We start from the raw sequence: 27,229 nt of genomic DNA, 5'->3' as shown, positions 1-27,229 counted from the left end.
GCCCAAATAAGATGATAAAGTGCTTCCTAACTTTTTAAGCACTCCACAAATGCCTTTGTTGTTGTTCAGAACTTTCAGTAATGTCTGACTCTTCGCGACCCTATTTGGGGTTTTCTTGGTAAAAATACTAGAATGTTTTGCCGTTTCCTTCTCCATTACTGGTATGGCCTTTGGCAAATCACTGAACCACTCTAGATGTCAGTCTCTTCTGTAAAATGAGTGATTTGGGCTAGACTAGGTAATCTCAAGGATCCCTTTCAGATTTAAATCCTATTGCCTATCTAGAGGAACTGAGATTAAACTCTAGGTCGGTATTCATTATCCAACCAAAACACATTTATTGACTACTTATGTCTTCTGATTTCTGTCCTACCTTATGCTGTCTGTCTATTTATAACCTTATCAGGCATTTTATAGTTCTGATTCTCAGTGTACCAATGGGAAAAGTCAGTTACAGAGAAGTCCACAGGTCAAGTTTTGAAGAGGAGCTAGCAACATCTAAAGATGTTGCCAAAAGTGCAACTCCAAGGCTTCTATTTGAACTAATGGAATACCCTGCTTCAGTGTGGCATTGTCCATATAAAGGGATAAGTCAAGGGGGCAGCTAGGTGGCACAGTAGATAGAGCACTGGCCCTGGAGTCAGGAGAACCTGAGTTCAAACGTGACCTCAGACACATAACACTCACCAGTTGCGTGATTCTGGGCAAGTCACTTAACCGCAATTACCTCACCAAAAAAAAAAAAGTCAAATTAAAGGGACAAGTTATTTTCAAGAAATCTCATTGGCTTACAGAAGTTCCAAAGATCCAGGTATCCAGCAAAGTTATGCCAGTAAAGTACTTCTGGTTAACCCTCAAAAATTTTAACTACCCTATTGCCTTTCTTCAATTCTTTTTTTATAGTCATTGCACAGTTGGAGAAGTTCAATATTCACTAACATTGGCCTTTCTTAGATAATTTGTCAATTAATAAGCCTATCACTTATTTAAGAAAAGTACAATTTTGTATTTTAAGTTATTGATTCCCCCGTGCTGATCAGTCTACTAGATTCCCACTTCATTGGAGCAGACCCAACAAGCAAACTGCCTGACTTCAGAGGCTCCATGGGATTAAAATAGAAATGAGTTTCGATTTAGCTTGCGATAACAATTCTCTGGAAGGGCACTGATGTAGCAAAAGACCTTGATTAGGTTCATTTAATGTTTGATTTTTTTTTCTCATGATAGTTTTTTCTTTTTCTCCTTATTGCAGTGAAATTACAGATAACCCTTTTATAACTTCAATTCCTGTGAATGCTTTCCAAGGGCTGTGCAATGAGACCTTAACCTTGTAAGTCCTTCCTGCTGAATTCCTGTCACCCCTACCATTCTATTCAATTCATTACCATATACCATATACTCATTACACTTCAGCTCAATAACTCAAAGGCACATTTCCCCAGTGAAGTTTGTTAAGCTTCTGAAAGGGTACGCATTGTATGGGCCCAGTAGTGCTGCTACACAAGCCTACTCCTTTTGGTTTAGAATGGCTAAGCTCATTGTATGTTATCAAAAGCATATTTTTTTAAAAAATCTCCTGAAACCTGGGAAATTCAGTTTCTAACTGTGGGGATAGATTAAGTGAGGGGGAAAATAACTTAGTTCTTTATGCTCCTAGAGGAGCGTACACTTTTTTGAAGGGAAAGAGCTCCTCTGCAGAAGCATTAAGTGCTTTAACAGAATATGCCTTTTAACTGAACCCAATCTAAGCCTGGGAAGTCTAGCTAATTACCTTGCTGTCAATGTCCATCCTCCATCTCTTCCTCCCCTCCTCCACTTCTTCCTCTTCTTCTGCTGCTGCTGCTCTCTCTTCCTCCCTTTCTTTCTCTCTCCCTGTGGAAGGAAAATCAAGAATTACAAGCATCTGGAAATAAGCATACACAAGAGCCAAACCATAGTTCTGATGAAATGGAAATTTCAGTCTAAATTCCTCACCTTTCCCTCCTGTTTCTTTACTTGAAAAATTCCTTTCCTTTGGATTCTGTTATCTATTATTTATTATTATTATTAGCTCAGTGACACAGTGAATACAGCGTGTTGGATTTGGAGTCTGAAAGACCTGAGTTCAAATACTCCCTCAGATGTTTACTGACCATGTCACCCTGGACAAATCACTCTACCTCCCATAACATCAGTTTCTTCATCTGTAAAAGGGGGATAATAATAGCACCTACCTCACAGGGTTGGCGTGAGGATGAAATGAGATAACGTATATACAGTACTTTACAAACCTTAAAACACTATACAAATGCCAGCCACTATTATTATTGTCTTATCTGTTTTAAGTCAAATTAAGAGTATTTCAAATGTCCAGGAGCCTCCTCTTCTCTTCATAGTATTGGAAAGAAATTACTACAACATTACTCTTACTTCTGGAACACAGTGAAAACATATATCTTAAGACCATGAGATTTAGAGCTGGAAGAAACCTTGGAAATCATTAATTTATCCTTCCCATTTTACAAATAAGGAAACTGAAGCTTTGTTCTTACTTAAATGCATACTGTTGTAATCAACCTGACCATTCTCTATGTGGAATCCAGAGAACAAAAGAAGAGCAAAGTATTATTCCCAGCCATGCACCCAAAACAGCACTGTGACAGATTCAAGGAAGATGGACTGAGCTTGAAGCAACAAAGAATAAATATTGACTTTGGCTCTGCAATTGCATTATTTTAGACATGTCCCTTTCGTGCTTCAATTCCCTCACCTGTGAAATGGAAGAAATAATAGTGCAGATGAGACTTCCTAGGTTGTTATATGTTCCATGAGCTCATTTAAAAGTAATGCGATTTAATTTTTTTTAAAAAATCCATGTATAGGCTAAGAATAGTAGTATTGATGAAGGGTGAGAGGTTGGGACCCCTCAAAAAAACCAAAATACAAAATGGGTCATCTGGAATGAATTCACAGACTCAAGCAATCTGAAGTCAAGCTGCAAAAAGTTTACTGCTATGCTTTTCAGTGGGCAAGGATTCTTAAGGAACCTGCAATAGCTAAAGCTTATGTAGTATAAAATATGATAAGACATGTGTCAAATATGCTAACTAGGTGATTCAGGGTGGGATTAGGGAGTGGTTAAGAGTGGTCAGTTCTTAAAGAAACATGCACTTGTTATATCTACTGAGCAGCTGTTTTGCCCAGAGTTCACTGGGAAAAGCCCACAAGGGAGGCCACACAGAGGTGTGGTTTTAGGCCTGCTATGTCACTAAGTCAACTAGAGTTCAGGGGTAACTAAGAGTTGTCCAGTCTGCCACCAATCAATGTCTTGTTTGACAAGATAGATGTAGGGAGTATACATATGTCTTAAGTCTAGAATACAGTTAATGAGGAGCCCAGGATGTAGATAATGAGGTAGGGTGGTAGGATAGTATAGTAGTGGGTAAGAATGTCTTTATGACCCAGTGCAAAGCCAGTTTAAACTAATAAATCCTTCAGGTGCTGTTTGGAACTGCACCAGGGAGAGAAATAAGGGTCCTGCTGCAGCCCACTGATGAGTAAGTGCTAGGCACAGGGTCCTTGGGCTGGGGAGAAACTGTCAGGGATAGTGTTTCTGAGGCTAGAGAGAAATTGGGGTTCAAGTACAAGTGCCCAAACATAAGCACCCAAGCACCGCATCAGTATTGCCTTAGGCAGCCCACCCCCAGGTCCCAAATCTAAATCCTGTGACCCTAAGATCTCACTAACATTTTGGTTATATTTGCTTGAGATCAACTTTTTTTGAAGAGTAGTAAATTCCTTGTCAGTGGATGTCATCAAATGGACAATGAATTCCCACTTGTTAGGAATGTAGTAGATAATATTCATGCTTTGGGTAGGGGCTAGATCTTTGAAATCCCTTCCCACTCTGTAATTCTTTGATTCTTTAAAAATAAACAAATATACAAAACCATATAACTATATTAAAAAAGAATATTCCACCCTTTACTTATTTCAATGTAACATTGACTTGTGTTTGAAGCAAATTTATAAAATAGGGCTCTAATTCATAAAAATCCTACACTTGAAAAGGTAGTTCTTAAATGGCTTCCACTTATGTCCCCAGTTGGAGAGTAAAACTGGACTGAGGCTGAGGCACCCAACCCTGCACTAGGAAAGGTCTCCTTCTTCTTCAAGGTTCCCATTGTGCCCTCATGACACAAACAAAGGGGCACTCAAAAACATAAAGACAGGGTCAATCATGAATATTTGTGAGAAATAATATAAAATTAATTATTTGACAGAGTAAATTTAAGAAAAACAGAAATGGAAGTAATATGGGGTGGGATAGGTACCAGCTAGCTTGTTTCTCTCAGGCAAGCACTGAACAAAATGCAAACAGTCATATTGTAAGTCCCAGTTTTTCCGTTTAGATAGAGGTCATCTCTCGTGGTCTTAAAAGAAGGGAATTATAGATGTGGAAGGCACCAGCTGCTCCTTCCAATCATGCTGCTCACATAGGAACACTGCTGCTTCTCCTTTCTTCTCTCCTCATTCTGCGTATGAAGTCTCCACAATTCTCACTGCCAATCCTCTTTGTGAAAACTTCTGTGTTCCTCCTCTTGCCCATGCCCAGTCAGAGGGATGATCTCCCATTGGTTTCTTCTCTTCCCAAACTAGAACTAAAAATCCCAGAAGGAAGGTTGTGGCCAGTTAGCCATTTGCCAGGGATTATTACATCAGTATTATTTCCAGTATTCAAACCATTTTGGTAAACCCTTTTCGGAAACCATATTCAATGCCTTCAATGTACTCTTGACTATCATCTATGGTGACAAATCTTCATCCTTTGAGAACAGGGTTAGTTATTGAAAGCCAAGTCAGAAGAATAAAGTGGGCAATCAAGCTGCATTTTTTTTAGTTAAAAAAAAAACGTGCATGACTATGAAGTAATGAGATCAGTTTTCTTGCATGACCCACAACTAGCTCTGAAAGCCATTCTATATTTTTCTGACCTTAGAGAAATAAAGACTAAACCTTGAGAAAGTGACCAACATCACATGTCACAGGTCACTAATTTCTTTTCTTTATGATTTTCAGGAAACTCTATAATAATGGCTTTACCTGGGTCCAAGGACATGCCTTCAATGGGACAAAGTTGGATGCTGTGTAAGTAAAATTAGTCATGAAAACTGTCCCCAAATAAAGAGGAGAAGAGTAACTTAGAATTGTGAATACGCTTTTGAGTTTTCTTTATATAACTGTTAGGAAAAGACAAGCTTATGACAAGTTAATAAATCAAATACGGATAAAAATAGGGATCAAGAGTATGAATGATGAGTGAGGAAGAAAGGAAATAGAAGAGGAAGGTTTATAGAGAGCAAAGAAGACAGGTTTCAAAATAAAGCAGCTAAACAGGAGACCCAAGCCAAGCAAGAAGTCGAGTCACAACACCTCAGACAAACAGCAACAACAAACAATAACCCATTCTATTTGTGAATGGCTCTGAATGTTTACATCAGAGCTGCAAAGCTAGCTTGCCAGGAGGAATAATGCAGTGTTTGTTTTTCTCCAGAGTCAAGAAAGTCATCTGGAGTCTATGGAGGATAAGATGATGATCTCATTACATATTGGGGTCTGGAACATAACATACCGCATCTAATTAGGATTCATGAACAAATTCAACCAAAAACTTCTCTCTCACTGGTAGAGACCATATCATCTGGGTTAAGAAAATTGACAAAGAACAATTTAATGACTAATCGCCTCGTCCCTAATTCTAACCAGATATGAATGCATATCACAGGGCTAAGTTCCATTATCGCGAGGGAATATTTCTATATATGTAAGTGTGCATATATATGATTTAAAGGGGGGGGGGAATGAAGCAGAGTGTGGTACAGTGGAAAGATCGCTAGAGGCAGAGGACCTGGGTTCAATCATGATTCTGACGTGACCTTGAGCATGCCACTTAATCTTCTCGGCCCCCTGTTTGATCACTCATAAACTGAGATGATTGAGTTAAGCAGCCTCTGGTGTCTTTTACAACTCTAGATCGATTATCCCTATATGGTCAAGAAAGAGGGGTATCAACTAAGTATCAAAGGCTGAAGGTTAAGGATATGTTCAGGAAGGCAGACATTGTACTTGATTGACTCAGAAATGACTATGAAGTCACAGCCTACTTTTCCCCCACAATCCAGCGTAAGCTGCAAATACGCAGATTCATGCTGTTATGCGCTTCTGTCTTCACTCCTTTCTTCATCCTCAGAAGTAGTGGCCACTTGGAATAGGAGGCACGTTACAAGATCCCAAGCTGGAAACATAATACCCTACAAATAAACAAAACATTTTGCTTTTCATTGAATTAATACAAGTCTTTCATTGATCGACCATCGCTGGGCCCAGGAGCCTTGGGGCACTGTTCCCACTGTCTTCTCTAAGGAGCCACTTTGTTCTGAACCCAGGAGTGAGGTCTGGATTGAGTTCAGTCCTGGGAGAAACCTGGCCTCTAATGAGAAGGCAGGATAGGCTCCCTTTTCTTCTACTCTCCAGCTGACTAAACCATCACCTTGGTACCTCAAGAACAAATTATTTGAAGTTTAAATTGTGGCTCATTTGTAGATCTCCCCAAAGTGGGAAGCAAACAGCTACTTAATATACAATATAAATCAGGCATGGTACAGGGACAAGTCTTTAATTTCATACATATAAAGGAGATTCTAAAATACACAAAAGATTCACAGTGTGGATTAACAATGACTTAAAACAGAATTTGGTAGCTTACAACTACTGTTACAGTCGCTTGGCAAGGCTGATACTTAAACTTCAGCAGAAGATAAAGCAGTTGGCAGGACTGCTGATTGGGTATTTTATATTCCACCTCTGTTATGTCCCGTTTTCATCAAGGTCCATGTAATTTGGCAAACCAGCCCAGGGCTTGGTCTCATTCACTTGTGGTCATTTTCTTCAAGAGTGCTAAGACAGCTTCTGAGAACTCCTCCCCAGGCCCCTAGTCAGCTCTGACCAAAAAGATCCAGAATCTCTAGACCTCTTACAAACAATAGGTCACCTTCAACCCTAGACTCTGCCATCTTATGATAGAGACTCACCCGCCTAAGATCAGGCAAGAATAAACAAAAGAGACTCACTCTCACCTAGGCAAGACATGTGCTTTATGTGCCATGGGCTCATGGCCTGCGTGGCAGCTGGGCTGAGGGATTTGGTAAGTCAGAAGCTTCTCTCTCAGTTGTAGAGACCATATCATACGGTTTAAGAAAACTGACAAGGAACAACTTAAGTGATTGCTTCCCTTGAATCTAATTCTAAATAGACACCAATGCATATCATGATGCTCCAGTAGTGAAATATTGGCCAAGTTCCTTTATCTCAAGGGAATAGTTATACATTTGTATGCATGTAGAGGTTTACATATATATGATGAAGGCTGTAGGAAAGAAGGGAAGCATCCTCTCCTCAGGATGCAGCTCAAAGCAGTCCTGATCCCAAGCGGTAAAAGAAGAGAGACTAAAGGTATGGTCGCTCCCTTTTACATATCTACTTTGTCATCAGCTCTTCCTGCTCAGTAAAAGGAATGTCTAACCATCTCACACTGAGCTACCATATGGCTAGAAGTAGACAAGAAGACAGATGGACCAAGAATTTAGTCACCATGTCCCTGGAAACCTCCAGGTGCATGCTTCCTGGGATGGCTTCCACAGAGTAATTCAACTACCACTCTACCAAGATAACTGGCTAATCTCATTTCAAGAACACACACAGCTTGTTTTGAATCAGCCAAAGTCCAAATGAAGAGTTTCTTGAAAGAAAGGGATTTGCATGCAAACTTCTTGAAGGCTATGATTATACATGTTTATGCCCTCCCAATAATTAGTATGTGGTTGTTGTTGGAAAGTACCTCACTGCTCAGCAAGGACACTGTAGCAGTAAGGAAATCCCCTATCTGTCACAGTGTCACCTAGAAATACTGTACTTGAGGCAGCTAGATGGTGCAGCAAATAAAGTGCTGGGCCTGGAGTCAGGAAGACCTGAGTTCAAATCTGGCCTCAAATGCTTTCTAGCTGTATGACCCTGGGCAAGTCATTTAACCTTGTTTGACTCAGTTTCTTCATCAGTCCAATAGATATAATAATGGCACTTACCTTCCAGGGTTATTGTAAGGATCAAATGAGACAATAATTGCAAAGCACTTACAATTCCTGGCACATAGTACGTACTATATAAATGTTAGTTATTATTATTACTGAATAACTAGGAAATGGATCAGCCCCCTCCCCGCCCCCCAGCCTTTCCCCCAAAATATTCGCTCAAATTCAAGCTGTTTGTACTTGTTTTCTCTTGTCAAATCAGCAGCTTTCTGCTTTACAGCTTAACTACCTCCCCCTCCCCAGCCAAAGTTTAGCCAGTGGTTATTCAAACCCTTTATGAAGACAAGTGCACTTGTCTCATTAAGCTGGGGTAACAGCCTGGAATATAAAGAGGAGATATCTTATGCAATATTTGACCATATTTCCTACAGTAATGTTATTTTTATGCCAAAAGTTTGACAAATTTAGATGTGTCTTAGGTGAGAATAACAGTGTTTTTGATCTGAAAGTATGGGTGAGATGATTCTCTGAAGGTGATAAATTTAAGGTTAAATAAGAATTTCAGAGGTAAAAATTTCAGGCTTGATTACAGGAAACAAGGAAGATGATTTCTTTTCTATCTATATTTTGGATCCAACTGTGCTTGTCTTTGTGTTTTTGATCTCTCCAAGTTTCTAGTTCTTGATAAACTGTCTTCCCTGTAAATTTCAGCACTACAACAACTGAAAAAAGCACTATATAAATCTAAGGTATGACACGATGGTGATAATGATCATTATAAGGCAGGAGTAGAGCAGACGAAGTCAGGGGTTGTGGGTAAGAAGGCAACAGAGAAGGAAATAAGAGAGAAATGATACATTAGTCACTTGATGTTTTTACTGCATCATTATTGCTTTTGGCTTTATGACTACATGTGAGCTTAAATGAATGTAAATACACCTTTCTGTTTATTATTGTAATTTGATTTGGAGGGTAATACACAGCATTTCAATCATCTGGCAAATTCTGCAGAAGCACATTCAGATATATATATATTAAGGTTTGAATTTGATCTACCATTTAAACAATGTTTCATTCCCCTACACCTTCAAAAAAAAGAAGCAGCATAACTTGATAATTATTCTAGTTCCAGTTTGCTGAAATGGGTAGGTCTGGTGTCATTTACATCCACTTTTCTAGGATCATGAAAGAACTTGATGGCAGTAAAAGCTAAACAGACTCTGCACTAACCATGAGGACTAACTCCTGAGCAGCAGAAGGATGGTTAGGGAGAACATTCATGAAAATTACTGCAGATGGGTGAGAACCAGGTCATATTGTTTTGTTTTGTTTTTCCCATGGAATCACATACACTGTCATCTCTCAGACATGAAATTAATAATAATAATAATAATAACAAAGGACCACCTCCACAGAAATTCATTCACCTGAACTAAACTAATTTAATTCACAACTCATAACAAATTGACTCTCCAGAAAAACAAGCTTTGAGCCCATAAATTTAATAGGTCTTGTGGCTGCCGCCAATCATCTTGTCCTTATTCCCTTGCGAACTAGAGTGTCTGATTTCCTGACCTATTTTTACTCCTAAATTCCCATACATTGTTTATGCCTGACAGTTTTCTTTGTTTGTACTCCTAGTACTTAACACAGTGTGCAATTAGGGCATGTAGCAGGTGCTTAATAAATATTTATTGACTGACATCAATATTTTGGTAAACTTTACACCATTTTTGATGTGCTAACAGGGCATAAACTATCCATTAAATAACAAACCATTAGATTAGGAACAGAATAGTGAGCACATTAACTATTTCCCTGATCTTTATTAAACATCCCAGTTTTGACCACCAGGAAGAAGAAGGTAGAGAACAGTACATACCTGGGAAAGACATACTTTTTCCCGACGTAAGAATTCAAAGAGTCCTTGGGCATACTCTAAAGATCTCTTTTCAGAGATTAACTTTAAAATCTTAAGCTTTTTCAAAACATCAAAAACTTTAAGCATTTGCTCCCTACTTCCTCCATTCCTAGACTGTTGTGTTGGGTAGTGTTTCCTAACAGGTTAAACTGATTTCTGCTACCATCATAGTTTCCAGTCAACAGTTCAGTTTTAGTTCAGACTACATTAAGGAAAATCGAGGTTTCTTTTACATTCAAAATAAGGAGTATTCTCAGGGGGAAGCATATTTATATAATGAAGTATTCTCATCAGAAAGCTCAGTAACCTGCCTTGGCTCATGTTCGATATAGATGCCAGCCCAAGTTTCACAATCAAAGAATTGTCAGGGAACATAGTGTAATTCCATTTTGGATTTGAAATTTATCTTGAACTTCTCCAGGAAGAACAACCTTGTAGTCAGAGCTAATGATGCTGCCTGTTACTAATACATACAGACACACACACAGACACAGACACACTCACCTACTTACCAGCATCATGGGGTCTAAAAAATAACTCAAGAGATCAACTACATGAAAGCTGATAGAGAAGCACTACTTCCTATGAGTTCTTGAATCAATTGACTCACTATTCAATAAAGTCTAATCAAGAGGGAGGAGTTGGGGCTAGAGGCAGGCTAGTAGGATTACCCTTCCCTCAAAGACTCATTCAACAACAAACATTTATTAAGGAGGTCATGTGATGTAGTTGAAAGAATGTTGCATTTGGAATCAGGGAATCTGAGTTTAAATGTTGACTCTTAATCACTTGCTATCAATGTGGCTTCAGGCAAGTCACTCCACCCTTTCTAAGCTGCAGTTTCCTCATTTGTAAAATTAAGACATTGGGCTTTGATAACTTCTCTAGCCCCTTCCATCTCTAAATCTATGATTCTATGTGCAAGAAATTGTGCTAGCTGCTAGAACTGCAAAGATTAAAACCAACATGGTCCCTACCTACCTTCAAGGCACTTTACAATTTAATTATACCGTTCATTGACATTATCAAAAAGATTACATCTAAACTAGGGTTTCACAGACTACTCTGGGAAGCCCTATGATGTGACTAGGATTCCATGAGAAAATTGTCATTTGTAGTGATGAGTTTTTTCTAAAACACCGTGAAGTGTTTATGCATCAAATACGTATTGTAATAATTATTTGGTATGAAATTAGGCTTCATTTTTCCTATTGAGTTTCACAATTTTTTTGACTCTGACTTTATCCACCTTGAACTAGTATTTATAGGTGCCATCAATATAATTCAATCACAAAAGCATTAGTTTGGGAAGTGCTAGCATAAACTACCCACCTATCCCACCTACCCATATCTATTGTGTGCATCACCTTTAAAAATAGAATAAGAATATCACAGCTTCTCCCACAAAGGCTATTTCTGTGCTTAAAGGATTCTCACTCTCTGGAAGTTCTTACTCATAGATTTGATCTCTGTTCCTAATGCTGGAATTTAAATCTATTTTTTATTGTCCAGTCCCTGATGGAACTGGACAATAACCAGTTAGTCACTATCCTCCTCTGTTGAAAACCCCAGTTTAGAGCAGGTTGTCCATACAGTCTACTAAAATTTCTGATTCAGACAAAGTAATAATAGATGATGGAGATGGAGGAATATGTATGTGACTAGGTTAGAGATCCATCATACTGTTTTAATTAAACTTAGAATTTTCAGAAATCAATCATGTTCTGAAGGCATATGAAAATGGAGAAGTTCTTACAGATCAAAAAGCTATTAAACTGTGCATAATCTTTGACCCAGTGACAAAACTACCAGGTTTATACTCCAAAGAGATCAAAGAAAGAGAGAAAGGATGAATATATACAAAAATTTTTGTAGCAGCTTTTTTATGGTGGCAAAGAATTGGAAGCCGAGAGGGTACCCATCAACTGGGATATGACTGAACAAGTTATGATACATTAATATGATGGGCTATAATGTAAGTGTGTATACACACACACACACACACACACACACACACACACACATATATACATATAATGTAAGTAATATAGTGGTTTCAGGGAAGCTGGTTTCAGGGAAACCTTGGAAGACTCATGTGAAGTGATACAAAGTGAAGTGAACAGAACCAGGAAAATAATTTATACAATAATAATATTATAAAGACAAACATCTTTGAAAAATCTAGGAACTTTGACCAACCCAACCACCAACCACAATTCCAGAAGACTCACAATGAACCATGCTACTTATCTCTAGATGGAGAGGTAATGGACTCAGAGTGCAAATTGAAACATATCTAAACCTAGATATATTTGGAAATGGCCATTGCAAAATTAATTTTTCTTGATTATACATGTTTATAAGGGGGTTGTTTTTTCTTGCTCTCTCAGTGTTGGGTGTGGTGGGTAGTAGAAGGGAGAGAATTCAGGCCTAAAATTAAATAACATTCAATTAAAAAAGAAAGAGAGAGAAGTACTGACAGATCTTAGTGCAGAAATTTCCCTGTTACGTAGCTTCTTTCCCTAACTGTACAAAATTTTTCTTATTGATAAAGCTTTTGGGTATGAGTATATGTTTCTTTGCTCTGGAAGTTACTAAGAAATAAATGCCAGATAACAGAAAAGAAAGAATCATCGGTACTCAAAATAGAACCAGGTATATCAATTTATTTTTACTTTAAATTACCAAATTAATTTTGAAAGGTAAAAGGTTTAAATAATCAAAATGAATTGACCTTTGGAGATGCAGCATCTCGACGGCTGGACTTCTCTCTGTTAAAATTGGCTACCATCTCCTAATGGTATTTGTTATCTTCTATTGTACTCTGGCTGGCTCTTCAAGTTTGAAGTTTTCTTCAGTGTTCCTGGCAGACTAGAATTCTTATCAGCCAGTTTCATTATCCCCAGGGGCATCTTAAATGTCAGAGGAAAATGTGGTGAAATTGAACAAGCAATTATTTAGTTGTACAATGATTTCTGGTGAATTAAGAAAGCAGATTATTAAAAATGTTAATGCCAGTTAATTTGTGCCAGGCCAGGTTTTTATTGACTGAGTCAAGGGCTTTTAGTGCTACAAAAAACAAGCAGTTTTTTATTTGTTGCTATTAGAATGAAGAGAGCAGCCTACAATGAATTCACTTGCTTTTGTCTGATTTGAAGTAACCCAGGAACAGAATGTGATCTGTAAAGTGCATAATCCAAAAAATACAGTAGGGAAAATAAGACTGTGCAGCAGTTATGCTGGAGCTCTGTTTATTTTTTTTCCCCAAAAAATCATTCTGTATAATATCTCCTATCCAATTTTTGTTTCTCCCAAGGTATCTTTTTTTTTTTTAACTCCAACTCTCATTGGCCAAGAGAACTCTATGGACACAGACCACCAAAGAGAACAGCTAAACAGTATGAAATTTATCTTTAGACAGAGCTCCTTGCACCAGAAAGGCATTCATTGACTACTACAGCACATGATAGCCCAATCTCTTAATGTGACTGAGAGCCCCAGGTGGTACTTCATAGGCAGGAAGGTGTTTTTCTAACTTGCTCAGGATAAAGCTCTAGGAACTTAATGAGAGCTTCTTACTGATAATGATGTGAAAGCACCATTCCACTTCTTCTTTTCCAATTTATTATTTCAAATATCATTATATGTCATTTATTTAAAAAAATACCCTTCCACTAAATATCCCCTACACTGCATTTTGCATCTACCTTTTTATTCCACTTTGGAAGACTACATAAATGTCATGCAAGTGATTGTATGGCACAGAGGAAGTTTTATAGCGTTCCAATGTTCAATGCAAATGGTAAAATATGATCTGTGGATAAGAGTATTTGGGGAAGATTACCATGGGGCAGCTAGATGGAGCAGTAGATAGAGCATGGAATTTAAAATCAGAAAGACCTGAGTTCAAATCCTGACTTAGACACTTACTGCTTGTGTGACCCTAGGTAAGTCACTTAACCACTCTGTGTCTCAATTTCTTCATCTGTAAAATGAAGATAGTAATTGCACCTCTCTTACAAAATTGTTATGATCAGCTGAATTAACATATGCAAAAATGCCTTGCAATCCTTAAAGCACTATATAAATGCTATTATTATTATGGCACCCTGTATTTAGAGTAAAAAAAACCCCAGTCACCTATAGGAAAGTGGTGGTACTACTGGGTCAAAAGGTAGGCACAGTTTTATAGTCCTTGGACATACTTCCAAATTGCTCTCCAGAATGGCTAAAATGGTTCACAACTCTACCAACAGCGTACTGGTGTCTCAATTTTCCCACAACTCCTCAAACATTTGTCATTTTCCTTTTCTGTCGAATTAGCCAATCTGACAGTAATGGGGTGATCCTTTTGACTTGTTTTAATTTGCATTTCTCTAATCAATAGTGATTTAGAGCATTTTTCTCATATAACTACAGATAGCTTTGCTTTCTTTATCTGAAAACTGCCCGTTCATATCCTTGGATCACTTATCAATTGCGGAATAACTTATATTCTTATAAATTTGACTCCGTTCTCTATATCTTTGAGAAATGAGGCCTTTGTCAGAGACACTTGCTGTAAAAATTACTTCACAACTTTCTGCTTTCCTTTTAATTTGGATTGCATTGGTTTCGTTTGTGCAAAACCTTTTTAGTTCAATATAATCAAAATTATCCATTTTACATCTAGTACTACGATCTCTTGTTTGGCCACAAATTATTTCCTTCTCCATAGATCTGACAGGTAAACTATACCTTTCTCTCTTAATTTGCCTATGGTATCAGCCTTTATGTCTAAATCAGGTACACATTTTGACTTTATTGTCTTTCTTTTTTAAAATCAAATTAACCAAAGGTTTATCTATTTTATTGGGTTTTTTCCCACTAAAATAGCTATTAGTTTTATTAATTCAATAGTTTTCTTACTTTCAATTTTATTAACCTCTCCTTTGATTTTCAGGATTTCTAACTAGGTATTTAAAGATTTTTAATTTATTCTTTTTCTAGCTTTTTTAGTTGCATGCCCAATTCATTGATCTGCTCTTTCTCTATTTTATTGATGTAAGCATTTAGAGATATAAAATTTCCCCCAGCACTGCTTTGGCTGGACCTCATAAATTTTGGTATATTGTCTGATGATTGTCATTCTCTTTCATGAAATTATTGGTTGTTTCTGTGGTTCATTGTTTCATCCACTCATTCTTCAGGATTAAGTTATTTCATTTCTAATTCATTTTTAATCTATCTTTCCATGGTTCTTTATTAAATGAATGTTGTATTGCATCATGATCTGAAAAGGATGCATTTAATATATCTGCCTTTCTGCATTTGATTGTGAGGTTTTTATGCCCTAATATTTGGTCAGTTTTTGTGTAGGCGCCATGTACTTCTGAGAAAAAGGTATATTCCTTTCTATCCCCATTCAGTTTTCTCCAGAGGTCTATCATACTTAACTTTTCTAAAATTCTATTCATCTCCTTAAAGTTCTTTCTTATTTATTTTGTAGTTAGATTTATCTAGTTCTGAGAGGGGGAGGTTGAGGACCTCCATGAGTATAGTTTTTCTATTTCCTCATTTAACTTCCCCTTTAGAAATCTGGATGCTATACCATTTGATTCATACATGTTTAGCATTGATATTACTTCACTGTCTATGGTACCTTTTAGCAAGATGTACTTTCCTTCCTTGTCTCTTTTAATTAGCTCTAGTTTTGCTTTTGCTTTGTCTAAGATCAGGATTGCTACCCTTGCTTTTTTTTTTTAACTTCAGCTGAAATCTTTTACCTTTATTCTGTGTGTCTCTTTGCTTCACATGTGTTTCTTGTAAACAACATATTGTAGGATTCTGGTTTTTAATCCACTCTGCCATTCACTTTTGTTTTATGGGAGAGTTCATCCCATTCATACTAACTGTGTATTTCCCTCCACCCTATTTTTCCTCTTACGCTGTTCCCCCTCACCATTGTTTTGCTTCTGAACACCGCCTCCTTTGATCGGCTCTTCCTTCTATCAGCCCCCTCTCTTTTCTTTTCCCCTTCCCCTCCTACTTCCCTATACTGCAAGACAGACTTCTCTACCCAATTAAATGTGTATGTTATTCCCTCTTTGAGACAAATCTGATGACAGTAAAGTTCAAATGATGCTCACCCCCTCCATTCTTCCCCTCTACTGTAATAGGTCTTTCATGCCTCTTCATGTGATATAATTTATCCCATTTTGCCTCCACTTTTTTTCTTCTCCCAGTACAACCCTTTTTTCATCCCTTCTTTTTAATATCATCACATCAGAGTCTACTTATACCCACACCCTCTATGTGTACTCTTAACTGCCCTAATAGAGATACAGTTTTTAAGAGTTATAAGTATCATCTTCCCATGTAGGGATGTAAACAGTTTAACCTTATTCAATAACGTTTTTTTTTCCCTTTCTTATTTACTTTTTTATGCTTCTCTTTAGTCTTATATTTGAAAATTGAATTTTCTGTTCAGCTCTGGTCTTTTCATCAGGAAAGTCTGAAAGTCCCCTATTTCACTGAATATCTATATTTTCCCCTGAAAGATTATGCTCAATTTTGCTGGGTAGTTGATTCTTGGTTGTAATCCAAGCTCCTTTGTCCTCCAGAATATCATATTCCAAGACCTCCAATCCTTTAGTGTAGAAGCTGCTAAGTCCTGTGTAAGCCTGACTATGGTTTCTTGATATTTGGATTATTTCTTTCTGGATGCTTGCAGTATTTTCTCCTTGAGCTGAGAGCTCTGGGATTTGCCTGTAATATTCCTTTTCATTTGGGGATCTCTTTCAGGAGGTGATGGGTAGAATCTTTCAATTACTATTTTACTCTATGATTCTAGGATATCAGGGCAGTTTTCCTTGATAATTTCTTGAAAGATGCTGTCCAGGTTCTTTTTTTTGATCATGGCTTTCACGTAGTCCAATAATTCTTAAATTATCTCTCCTGAATCTATTTTCCAGGTCAGTTGTTTTTTCCAGTGAGGTATTTTACATTTTCTTCTTCTTCTTCTTCTCCTTTTTTTAGGCAATTGGGGTTAAGTGACTTGCCCAGGGTCACACAGCTAGTAAGTGTCAAGTGCTTGGTCTGAGGCTGGATTTGAACTCAGGTCCTCCTGACTTCAGAGCCAGTACTCCATCCACTGCGCCACCTAGCTGCCTCCTTAAATGACTTGCTGGGGTCACACAGCTGGTAAGCATTTGAGGCTGGATTTGAACTCAGGTCTTCCTGACTATAGACTAGCACTCTATCCACTGTACCATCTAGCTGCCCTATTTTTTCATTCTTTTAATTTTGTTTGATTGATTTTTGATATCTCATAGAGTCATTAGTTTCCACTTGCCCAATTCTAATCTTTAAGGAATTATTTTCTTCAGTGAGCTTTTGTACCTCCTATTCCATCTGGCTAATTCTATTTTTAAAAGAGTATTTTCTTCAGTGGGGTTTTCTACTTCCTTTCTCACTTGGCCAATTCTCCTTTTTAAGGCTCTTCTACTTTCTCACACACCACACTGGGTAGCAAGCTGGCAAAATCTAAATGCAGTTGTTCTACTACTGTTGCTGAGAAAATAAGATCACTATAGAAAAATACTGGCAGATTTATTTAATTTCATTTGTCTATTTGTTTTTCCCCTTTCAGTCTCATTTACTAAATCTCTCAGGATGATCTGACGAGGCAGTATTTCAAGCCGATATCTCTGCGAGCTCATTTCCTCTTTAGCTGTTTTTATCTGTTTGGGGTCGTTATGTGGCAGTAATTTTCCATCATCATAGAATCATGAATTTAGAGCTTGAAGGGACACCCATTCTCTCATTCTGGAGATCAGGAAAGTGAGGCCTGAGGAAATGAGGAAAATGAGAAAATGTTTTGCAAGTGAACTCACATGCTAAATCTATGGTACCCATGGCTGTCAGATCTCTTTATTATTTATTTGCTAGATAAATTGCTTTTAAATTCTTCATTCTTTTCTCCTCATAAGTCTGTAGGTTTTTTAAAAAAGAAAGTACTATGGGTCTTGCTTTGCAAAGATAAAAGCCTTTAGCATCCACCAGTAAAGAGACAGAAAACATTTTATCCCAAGCACTGTGCTGTATTTTTGGTGCAGTTAAATCTTCTCTGTCCTGAGACATGTCTTTGTTTTTTTTATCCTTAGTTACTTAAATAAGAACAAATATCTGTCTATGATTGATGAAGATGCTTTTTTGGGAGTATATAATGGACCTACCCTGCTGTAAGTAAAACAAAAGAAAGGTAACCTGATTCCAAATGTTGAAGAGTACTGATGGTAGTCACTGATGAGAAGAGTTGTTTCTTTCTTTTTTCTGTTTTTTTACTGGATAATGAATGACAAACTACTATTATGCTATGTTATATGCTGAACTATCATTTAGGCTTCAATGTGTTTGTTATGTTGTTGAGTCCTTTCAGTCACGTCTGACTCTTCATGACCCCATTTTGGGAGGTTTTCTTGGCAAAGATACCAGAGTGGTTTGCCATTTCCTTCTCCAACCTATTTTACAGATGAGAAACTGAGGCAAACAAGGTTAAGTGACTTGCCCAGGGTCACTTAGCTAGTAAGTGTCTGAGGCTGGATTTGAACTCAGGAAGATGAGTTTTCCTGGTTCCAAGTCTAGTGCTCTATCCATTGTGCCACCTACCTGCCCAGGAGCATTGTTTCTTCAGGTAAGTTATTTTCCTTGGAGAAACTCTATCCTGGAATGTTAAGATTGGAAGAGTTTCTGAACTTTCCTGCTGTAGTGCCCGATCAAGCCACTACAGCCATGTGGATTCAAGAGAAAGGAAGGGAACACACATTTATTAAGCACCTACTATGTGTCAGACTCCATGTTGAACATTTTACAAATATTATCTTGTTTGATCCTCACAATAGCCCTGGGAGATGGGTGCTATTACTAGCCCCATTTTACAGTTGATGAAATTGAAAAACAGTTTAAGTGACTTGTCCAGGGTCACACAGCTAGTAAGTATGTGAGGCCATATTTGAAATCAATTCATCCTGACTCCAGGGCCAGTGCTCCATCCGCTACTAGGTGCCTCTGCATCATTGTCTGCCATTATCATGAACAATCATCATGAACTACAATGCACTAGTCAGGAATAAGAATAAAAAGAAGTATAGGCCTTGGTCCTTGTCTTTATGGAAGTTAGTTTTTAGGCAGGGATCTAGGACACATGTATAAAGAGGTAGTTTATATTACCTTTAGCTAAATACTGGAAATGAGGCAGTACGGTGTGGAGGAAAGACATCAAGTTAGAAAACCTGAATCCAAATCCAGGTGCTCAGGCTTCATAACATTTTAGTTCATGGGCAAGTCACTTACTCTTTCTAAACCTCAGGTTTCTTGTATGTGATATGAAATAATACTTACTGCTACCTACCTCACAATATTAAGTGAAATTTAGTAGGGATAAATGTAAAACCTCACACTTGGTTCAAAAAATCAACTTCCTAAATACTAGATGGGGGAGACAAGGTTAGACAGCAGATTGTCTGAAAAAGTTTAAGGAGAGGGGAAGGGTGCCTGGACAGTTAGAACAACAGGAGTCATTAGTGTGATGTGGCAGTCCAAAAAAGCTAATTCGATCTTGCTTACATAAAGAGAGTCTTAGCTTCCAGGAATCAGAAGGTGATAGTGCCTTTGTACTCTGCCCTGATCAAATGATGTCTGGATTTTTGGGGTCAGTTCTGGATGCTACGATTTAGGAAGGACATTGATAAGCTGGAGGGCATCCAGAGGAAAGTTACCAGGAGTCTAAGAGAATTGGTTGAAATAACTGTGGCTGCTTAGCTTGGAGTGGGGAAGAAACAGCCATCTTCAATCATTTGGAGACTAACATATGGAAAAAGGATTAAACACATTCTATTTGGCCCTAGAAGATTGAGAGCAACAGGTAAATTTAGCAAAGAGATAAATTTAGGCTTGATATTAAGGAAAAATTTTCTCATAATTAGAAGTATCTAAAAGTGGAATGGATATCTTGGGAGGCAGTGGGTTAAACCCCTCCCCCCACTGGAGGTAATCAGGAAGAGGCTAGATAACAACTTTGGGATATATTATGGTGAGGATAGGGACAAGGACTGGACCTGGTTGTAGGAAATTTCCAGAGGAGGAAACTCCCCCTACCAATGCAACTTCCATTCATAAAGAATTGTCTAGAGCACTGAGAATTTGAGGTGACTTGTCCAGGGTCACACAGATGTGGATTCTGGTCTTTTTGGCTTTGAGACTAGCTATCTATCCATTATGCCACACTGACTCTTAAGCCATAGTAAAGATTCTTTGGGGTGGGGGAGGTTGAGCAGGTTGGACTGACGGCCAATGAGCTTAGTTTTAAATCTAAAAGCCTTTGATTCTGAATGGTTGGGCATAAAGTGCTTTATAAACCTTAAAATATTATATAAGTATGAATTACTATTACTATTATTCTCGTTCTTCTAGTCTTACATTGAATGGAGTTCAGATAGAAACAGTCCTGGGACAAGTTGTTATGCTGTTATTGTTTTACGTGTAATGTTCTGTGTGTTATTGCACATCTGGATAAAACATGTCAACCTGACATGACCATTAAAAAAAGTATGCTATCCTCCTGTGGCATATATTAGGGGAATGACTGAGAGTCTTCTGGTGTAAGTCAGATGACTTGATGACCAATAATGACTTCTAATTACACGATTTTATATTTCACTCTTGAGTATTTGTGTATTTACTTGGCTTTAAAAAATTATTCTAAATCAAGAGTCCAGGGAAAGAGCTGTTCATTTCTAGGCTTTTTTTTGCAGGGGGGGGCAGTTTGGGTGAAGTGACTTGCCCAGGGTCACACAGCTAGTAAGTGTCAAGTGTTTGGTCTGAGGCAACATTTGAACTCAGGTCCTCCTGACTTCAGGGCCAGTGCTCTATCCACTGTGCCACCTAGCTGCCCCCCTAGGCTTTTTTTTAAAATGTGACTTTTGCTCCTGATAGCAAGAAAAGTTGCATCAGGGTTTGGTGTTTTTTTAAGTTAACTGTCATCTTTACCTCAATTATTCCACATCTCATTCCATACTGCTGAAGAGGGATGGGGATGGAGGGGGAAGACAGGACTATCAACTTATAGGATTTAGGGAATATTGCATTTCAACTTCAATGTTATAAGATTTTTGAGATGGCTACATTTTAGATTCAATGACATTGGGTTTAGAGATTACTGCATTTCAAGTTTCAGCTATTAGCATTTTGTTACAAGGGGAGTGCATTTGGCAGTGAAAATTTCCTTGTTTTGAGAAATACTGCAGACTTTTAGATATTTCTATGATACCTAGTTTTATAATACCAGAGGTGTTTTACTATCTAAAGGGATACTTTTTTAATTCTTGGAGCAAAGTTAATTTTAATTAACCAGAATTAAGAATTTCCTCCAAAAAAGTAATACTTGAATGTATCATCCAAGTATAGAGGTGACTTTGGATCCTCTAGGGATATGCCAATGTACTGCAAGCTCTTGCAAGAGTTACTAAACTTGAAGGCTGAATTAAAATCTAGTAACAAATTCTCTAGATAACTAGTTAACACCGGGTAACTAGAAAGAGCACTGGGCCTGGAATCAGGAAGACCTGAGTTCAAATCTGGCCTCAGACACTTACTAGCTGTGTCATCCTGGGCAAGTCACTTAACTCTGTTTGTCTCAGTTTCCTCATCTGTAAAATGAACTGGAGAAGGAAATGACAAACCACTTCAGTATCTCTGCCAAAAAAACACCTAATGGGGTCACACAGAGTCAGACACAACTCAATAACAACAACAAAAACAGATTCTCTGCTATCTAAGGACCAGCCTAACACAGTATGGTCAGTTTTGCTGTTACATTGTTTTGAAAAGGCAAATGTGTTCCATCTTGACTGATATATTAGGGAATAATTTGAGCATAAGGGAACTTTCAAGTTTGCTTATGCATGATTTCTATGAGAGAAAGTAAGAGGATAATGAGCCACACTTGTCCACTTCTACTATTTCAACTTTCCATCTGATTTCAGATTACTCTCCTTCCACCACTTCACAATAACTCACAAGCAGCAACCCTTAGCCTACTTCAAAAAGCAAACTTCATGTCTTTTTCAAGTTAAATGCTCAAGTGTAGTAGGAGCTCTGAAAGAAGAGAGCTGGTCTATATCCTTGCACTCCAATCCCCCCCACCCCTCCAATTCACTTGAGGCTACCCTCCTACGAGCATAGGCCAAGCAAAAGCTATAAACACCTCTACTATTTGTTATGGTATTGATGTATTTCTTAATCATTCCTAACTAAGGGGTGTGATTTTTGTTAGATTCCTATGTCTTTTTCCCTATGTCATTGATGAAGTTTTCGAATGTACCCTAATACCATTTTTCTTACAAGCCCTGTAGTTTTAAATTACACAGTTTTTATCAGAGCAGTGATTTTTAGGAGTGCACATGTCAAGTTATAGCAGAACTGTCTATAGACAGACTCAGTTACCACCACCAGGTTAGTCACTAGGTGATGAATTCTTCAGCAGTGGCTATAGAGGCAGCTAAGTGGCTCAGCTGATAGAGTGCTGGACCTGGAGTCAGGAAGACATTTACTAACTGTGACCCTGAGCAAGTTACAACCTCTGCCTTAATCCACTGGAGCAGGAAATAGCAAATCACTCCAATACCTTTGCCACAAAATCCCTATGGAGAAGAAGATTCTGAGAAGATAGTGGAGTAGGTCCAAGCTCTCCAGACTTCCCCCACAAACAAGATAAAATAGTGCCTCAAAGTGAACATAGAGCAGTAAAATAAATGAGTAGGGACAGAATAGTAGTCCTCCTGGGAACAATCAGAGAAGATCCGAAGAAAAATCCCAGGATGAGGTTTGGTCCCTGTGAAGAATAAACACTTCCAGGCTAGTTCCACTTAAACAACAGGAGGAGCCTTGGTGTTAGCTGGGTTGGGAGGTGGGAGGCTGCCTTGGCCCCAGCCACAGGAATTTTACTTCCCAAACAGTGAAGGGAGGTGAGTGTGTGAGCTGGGGAAGATTGAGGAAACCCTTACTGATAAGGAGCACCAGTCCCAGCTGTGCTGTGATGAAAAAGAACCAACACACACCCAGTGAGGGCAGAAGCAGTGGGGCAGGACGCTGCTGGCTGTGGGCACTTACAAGAGGCTGGAGGTCATGGTTTTGGTTCCAGGACAGAAGGGAGAACTGAAGGAGGATCTGAGGCCAGAGGCACCATCCCCCATATGCCAGGACCAGAGGTAATTACGAAAAAAAAGCTGCTACAAATAAAAAAAATGAGCAGGCAAAGGAAGAAAGACTCTAACCACAGAGAGTTAATATGGGAATAGAGAAGACCAGGCTTCATCTTCAGAGGAGGAAGCAAAGAAATCCTCTCCTACCCCAAAGAGTAACATCAAATGGTCACCTGCCCAAAATGAATTCATAGAAGAATTTTTAAAACCGAATGAGAGAGATTGAGGAAAAACTAAAGAAAAAAGAAAAAGAAAAATCCAAGAAAAACAAGATTATGAAGAGAAAGTCAACCAATGAGAAAAGGAGATTCAGAATCTTAAGGAAGAAAATGACTCCTTGAAAATCAGGATTGGGCAAGGGGAAGCCAGCAAAGTCATGAGAGACTATGAAATAATAAAAACAAAATAGAAAGAATGAAAAAATAGAAAGAGAATGTGAAACATCTTATAAACAACTAGTCTGGAAATATCGCAGAAAAGGTTCACATTTACGGGATGAGTAGGCTGTTTCCTCCTACATCACTTCCAGGCCTGAGGTTTTATGGGTTTTCTGAGTCCTGAACAGAAAAATAATACCATGGGTTGGGTTCTCTTCACTAAGGACCAGCCTACCTAGATTTAGAGAAGCCCATAACCCAATTGGCTGAAGGGTGATGAATTTCTTGCCTTTAGCAATTCCTACAGGCAGAGTTACAGAGGTGGTTGTGATCTTTATGGCTAAAGGGTGTACACACACTAATTAAGTTTCAGAAATTACAGAATCTTCATATGTTTTCATACTTTTCAGTAAGTTTTTGCAGGGTTATATCTTGTCTCCCCAGTTAGAATGCAAGTTCCTTGAGAGTATGGACTGTATCTTACATTTCTTTGTATCTTCCACAGCATCTAACCCAGTGCCTTGTATATGAAAAGAGCTGAAAAGATATTTTTGATTTGATACTGACTTTTTAAATGGCTATATGAGAAATAGTCATCCTACAGCTAAAATTATAACAAAACCTCAGATTCCTTCAAAGGGAAAAGAGAAGTGGGAAATTGTGTCTTACTCTTTATTATTCAGTAAAGAAAACAGAACATCACAGTCATTTATAAAAATAAACAAAAATAGCTAAATTTTCACATTTGGCTTAAAATACTTTTTCAAGGTCATTTCTTGAAAACAGAGACTAATTTAAAGCAGAGGCTAATGCTAAAGCACAGAGATCTGTAGTCTAATTTTATTTATCAAAACAAAGCCTCTAATTTGACTTGAGAGTTTGATGCCATTTTTTTCCCACCACATTTTGTCTTGTACTTCTTAAATTCCCATAAACAAACTAGTTTTACACTCAATTTTTAGTAAAGTGTTTTCCCTCTGAAAGTGATGCATTTGGTGGCTGCACCAAAAGCACACTGAAATGAGCCTTCTATAACAACACCTACTCACCTTTATTTAGAACATTATTGCTACATTTTTATGACATTCTCATTGTATCTCATTTGATTTTTACCACGGGTATTGCTACCCCTTTATCACAGGTAAAAAAACTGAGGCTTAAAAAGGTTAAGTGACTGGCTTATATCTCCATGATTAATCTTAAACCCAGGATTTTTGACTCAGAGTTCTGTGTTCTTTCCGCTATCCTATGCTGCCTTTGTAACACTAGAATTCTGAAAATCCTAGATATGGGCTTAATTTTACAAACAGTAATGATACTGTCTGCAGAATCATGTCCTTGGATTTTCTGTTAGAGATACACCATTGTACTTCATTTCTACTTATCTGCTGAGGCTAATTTGAAAATCCTGGGTCTCAAAGTACTGACTTCTAAGATAAGTGAAAATGCCCCTTGTTTTATTCTTTTCATTCCTTCCGTGTTCAAAACAAAGTCTGATTTTTACAATTTAATTATAGATCTAAATTATAATGAAATCTTTCAGAGGTTTCATATTACCTTGGAAGAAATCTATGCATACTATGCAGCAGCTAAGTAGTGCCATGGAATCAGACCAACCTGAGTTCAAATCTGGCTTCAGACACTTACTGTGTGACTGTGGCAAGTCACTTACCTTCTGTCTGCCTTGGTTTCTTCATTTGTAAAAGGGAGCTAATAATGGCACCTACCTCCCAGGGTTGTTGTGAGAAGAAAATTATATGTCTGTAAAAATGACTTACAAACTTTAAAGCAGAATATGAATGCTATTATTATTATTGTTATTATTTGGGAAATAGGTTCTATTTAGAGGTGTCCCAAGGAAAAATCGTGAGATAAATAAATGAAAGCCTTTTTAGTCTTCAGCAGCCACCTTCATTCTGGCCTTATCATGCTCCTGTCCCTCTCCTTTGCCTTCCACTGTTGCCATGCATATGTCCTGTACCTCATCCTGTACTAAACCCTGGATTTTTGGAAGCATTTCTTCTCTCTTTATCATCTAATCTGCAGGGCTGATGCCCAGTGCTGGTTATTGTAGTCTCTGTGAGAGTTCAGTAAAGAAATCTGTAGGGGCAAGAATAGGGCCAGTCCAGTGCTCCTTCCAAGATACCATGATTTTGGGGGGGTGGAATGGGTTGGGGTATAGCACTGGATTTATAATCTTAACCCCAGTGAAGAAATTCCCTCTACTAATGGAAATCAGTGTTTGGTCTAAAGCTTATGGTCTCAATGAATTTCCTTGAACACTATTAATTTAAATGTTTTTGGCCAGGGTCACCTAGTCTATATGTATCAGAATCAGACTTGGAACCAGGACCTCCTCACTCTGAAGACAGTTTTTTTAATGCACTATATTGTTACTTTTTTCATATCATGTTCACCTCATAATCTTATGTCCACAAGTCTCAAAATAATATACCTGCTTTAACTTGTAATTAATCTTTACTATTTTGTAACATTGCCACTTTAGGTGTTTCCTAAAAAATAAATGCTACCATCGGGAGCTACCATATTAGCATAAATATACTTAATCTAAAGTCAAATGGTAAGAAATAGCTCATCTGAAACCTCAGTCCAGTTCTTCGAAGTCTCAAGAAAATAATTAGCTCCCCAGTGTGGGTTATATTTTTGCCTATAAATTTTTAAAAATACACATTTGAACAGTGGACATCTTTTAGAGAAAAGGATCCACTTTGTCATATAATCCACAGATGTGACTCTAATTGGGGGATTTCACTTCTCATGGGAAGCTGGGGGAAAAAAAGGAAACTTGGAGGGAAGAAGCAGGTAACACCTCTTAAATTGCAAAATATTATTCTACCTCTGCTTAGGACCAGTTGGTTGGCTGTTGTCCTTCATACTTAAAGAAGATCAAAATGATATTACTATGTCAGGGTTAAGGTACAGTGTGCCTGACTGCGGCTGATCAGACCAATACAAACTCAGAAGGCTGTATCACAGGTTGGACACAAATAGTCCATATGGAAGCAGCTAGATGGCTCAGTGGACAGAGGGCTGGGCCTGGAGTCAGGAAGTCCTGAGTTCAAATCCAGCCTCAGACATTCAGCTATGTGACCCTGGGCAAGTCACTTTGATGGGGTACTTGGGTGCTTGTGTTTGGGTGCTTGTACTTGGACTCCAATTTCTCCCTAGCCTCAGAAACACTATCCCTGACAGTTTCTCCCCAGCCCAAGGACCGTGTGCTTAGCAATTACTCATGAGTGGGCCCCAGCAAGACCCTTATCTCTCTCCCTGGTGCAGTTCCAAACAGCACCTGAAGGATTTATTAGTTTAAACTGGCTTTGCACTGGGTCATAAAGACATTCTTACCCACTACTATACTATCCTACTGCCCTACCTCATTATCTACATCCTGGACTCCTCATTAACTATATTCTAGACTTAAGACATATGTATACTCCCTACATCTATCTTGTCAAACAAGACATTGATTGGTGGCAGACTGGACAACTCTCAGTTACCCTGAACTCTGGTTGACTTAGTGACATAGCAGGCCTAAAACCACACCTCCATGTGGCCCCCCTTGTGGACTTTTCCTAATGAACTCTGGGTAAAACGCCTGTGCAG

General features: G+C 38.2%; 2 protein-coding genes across 3 annotated transcripts in view; one reads left to right on the top strand and one right to left on the bottom strand.

The window, feature by feature from the left end:
* The window catches only part of TSHR (thyroid stimulating hormone receptor), a 152,872-nt gene that overhangs the window by 109,060 nt on the left and 16,583 nt on the right, over positions 1 to 27,229 (top strand). Inside the window, 3 exon segments of the mRNA XM_020976319.2 lie at positions 1,253 to 1,330; positions 5,059 to 5,127; positions 18,132 to 18,209. Of these exon segments, the coding sequence (XP_020831978.2) occupies positions 1,253 to 1,330; positions 5,059 to 5,127; positions 18,132 to 18,209 (225 nt within the window).
* GTF2A1 (general transcription factor IIA subunit 1) overlaps positions 1,766 to 27,229 on the bottom strand; it is a 138,472-nt gene continuing 113,008 nt past the window's right edge. The window contains exons 13-14 of one of the 2 annotated variants that reach the window (XR_013485430.1): positions 6,144 to 6,290; positions 1,766 to 1,872 (exon numbers count right to left, since the gene is read on the bottom strand). The gene's annotated coding sequence lies outside the window, so the exon portion shown is untranslated. The remainder of the gene's footprint in view (positions 1,873 to 6,143; positions 6,291 to 27,229) is intronic. The other variant, XR_013485431.1, reaches the window with a different exon arrangement.

The sequence above is a fragment of the Phascolarctos cinereus genome, unplaced genomic scaffold, assembly GCF_003287225.1.
Source record: "Phascolarctos cinereus isolate Bilbo 61053 unplaced genomic scaffold, phaCin_HiC Scaffold_3;HRSCAF=262, whole genome shotgun sequence".
Classification (NCBI taxonomy): Eukaryota; Metazoa; Chordata; class Mammalia; order Diprotodontia; family Phascolarctidae; genus Phascolarctos; species Phascolarctos cinereus.
This window is presented reverse-complemented; position numbering and strand designations above follow the sequence as displayed.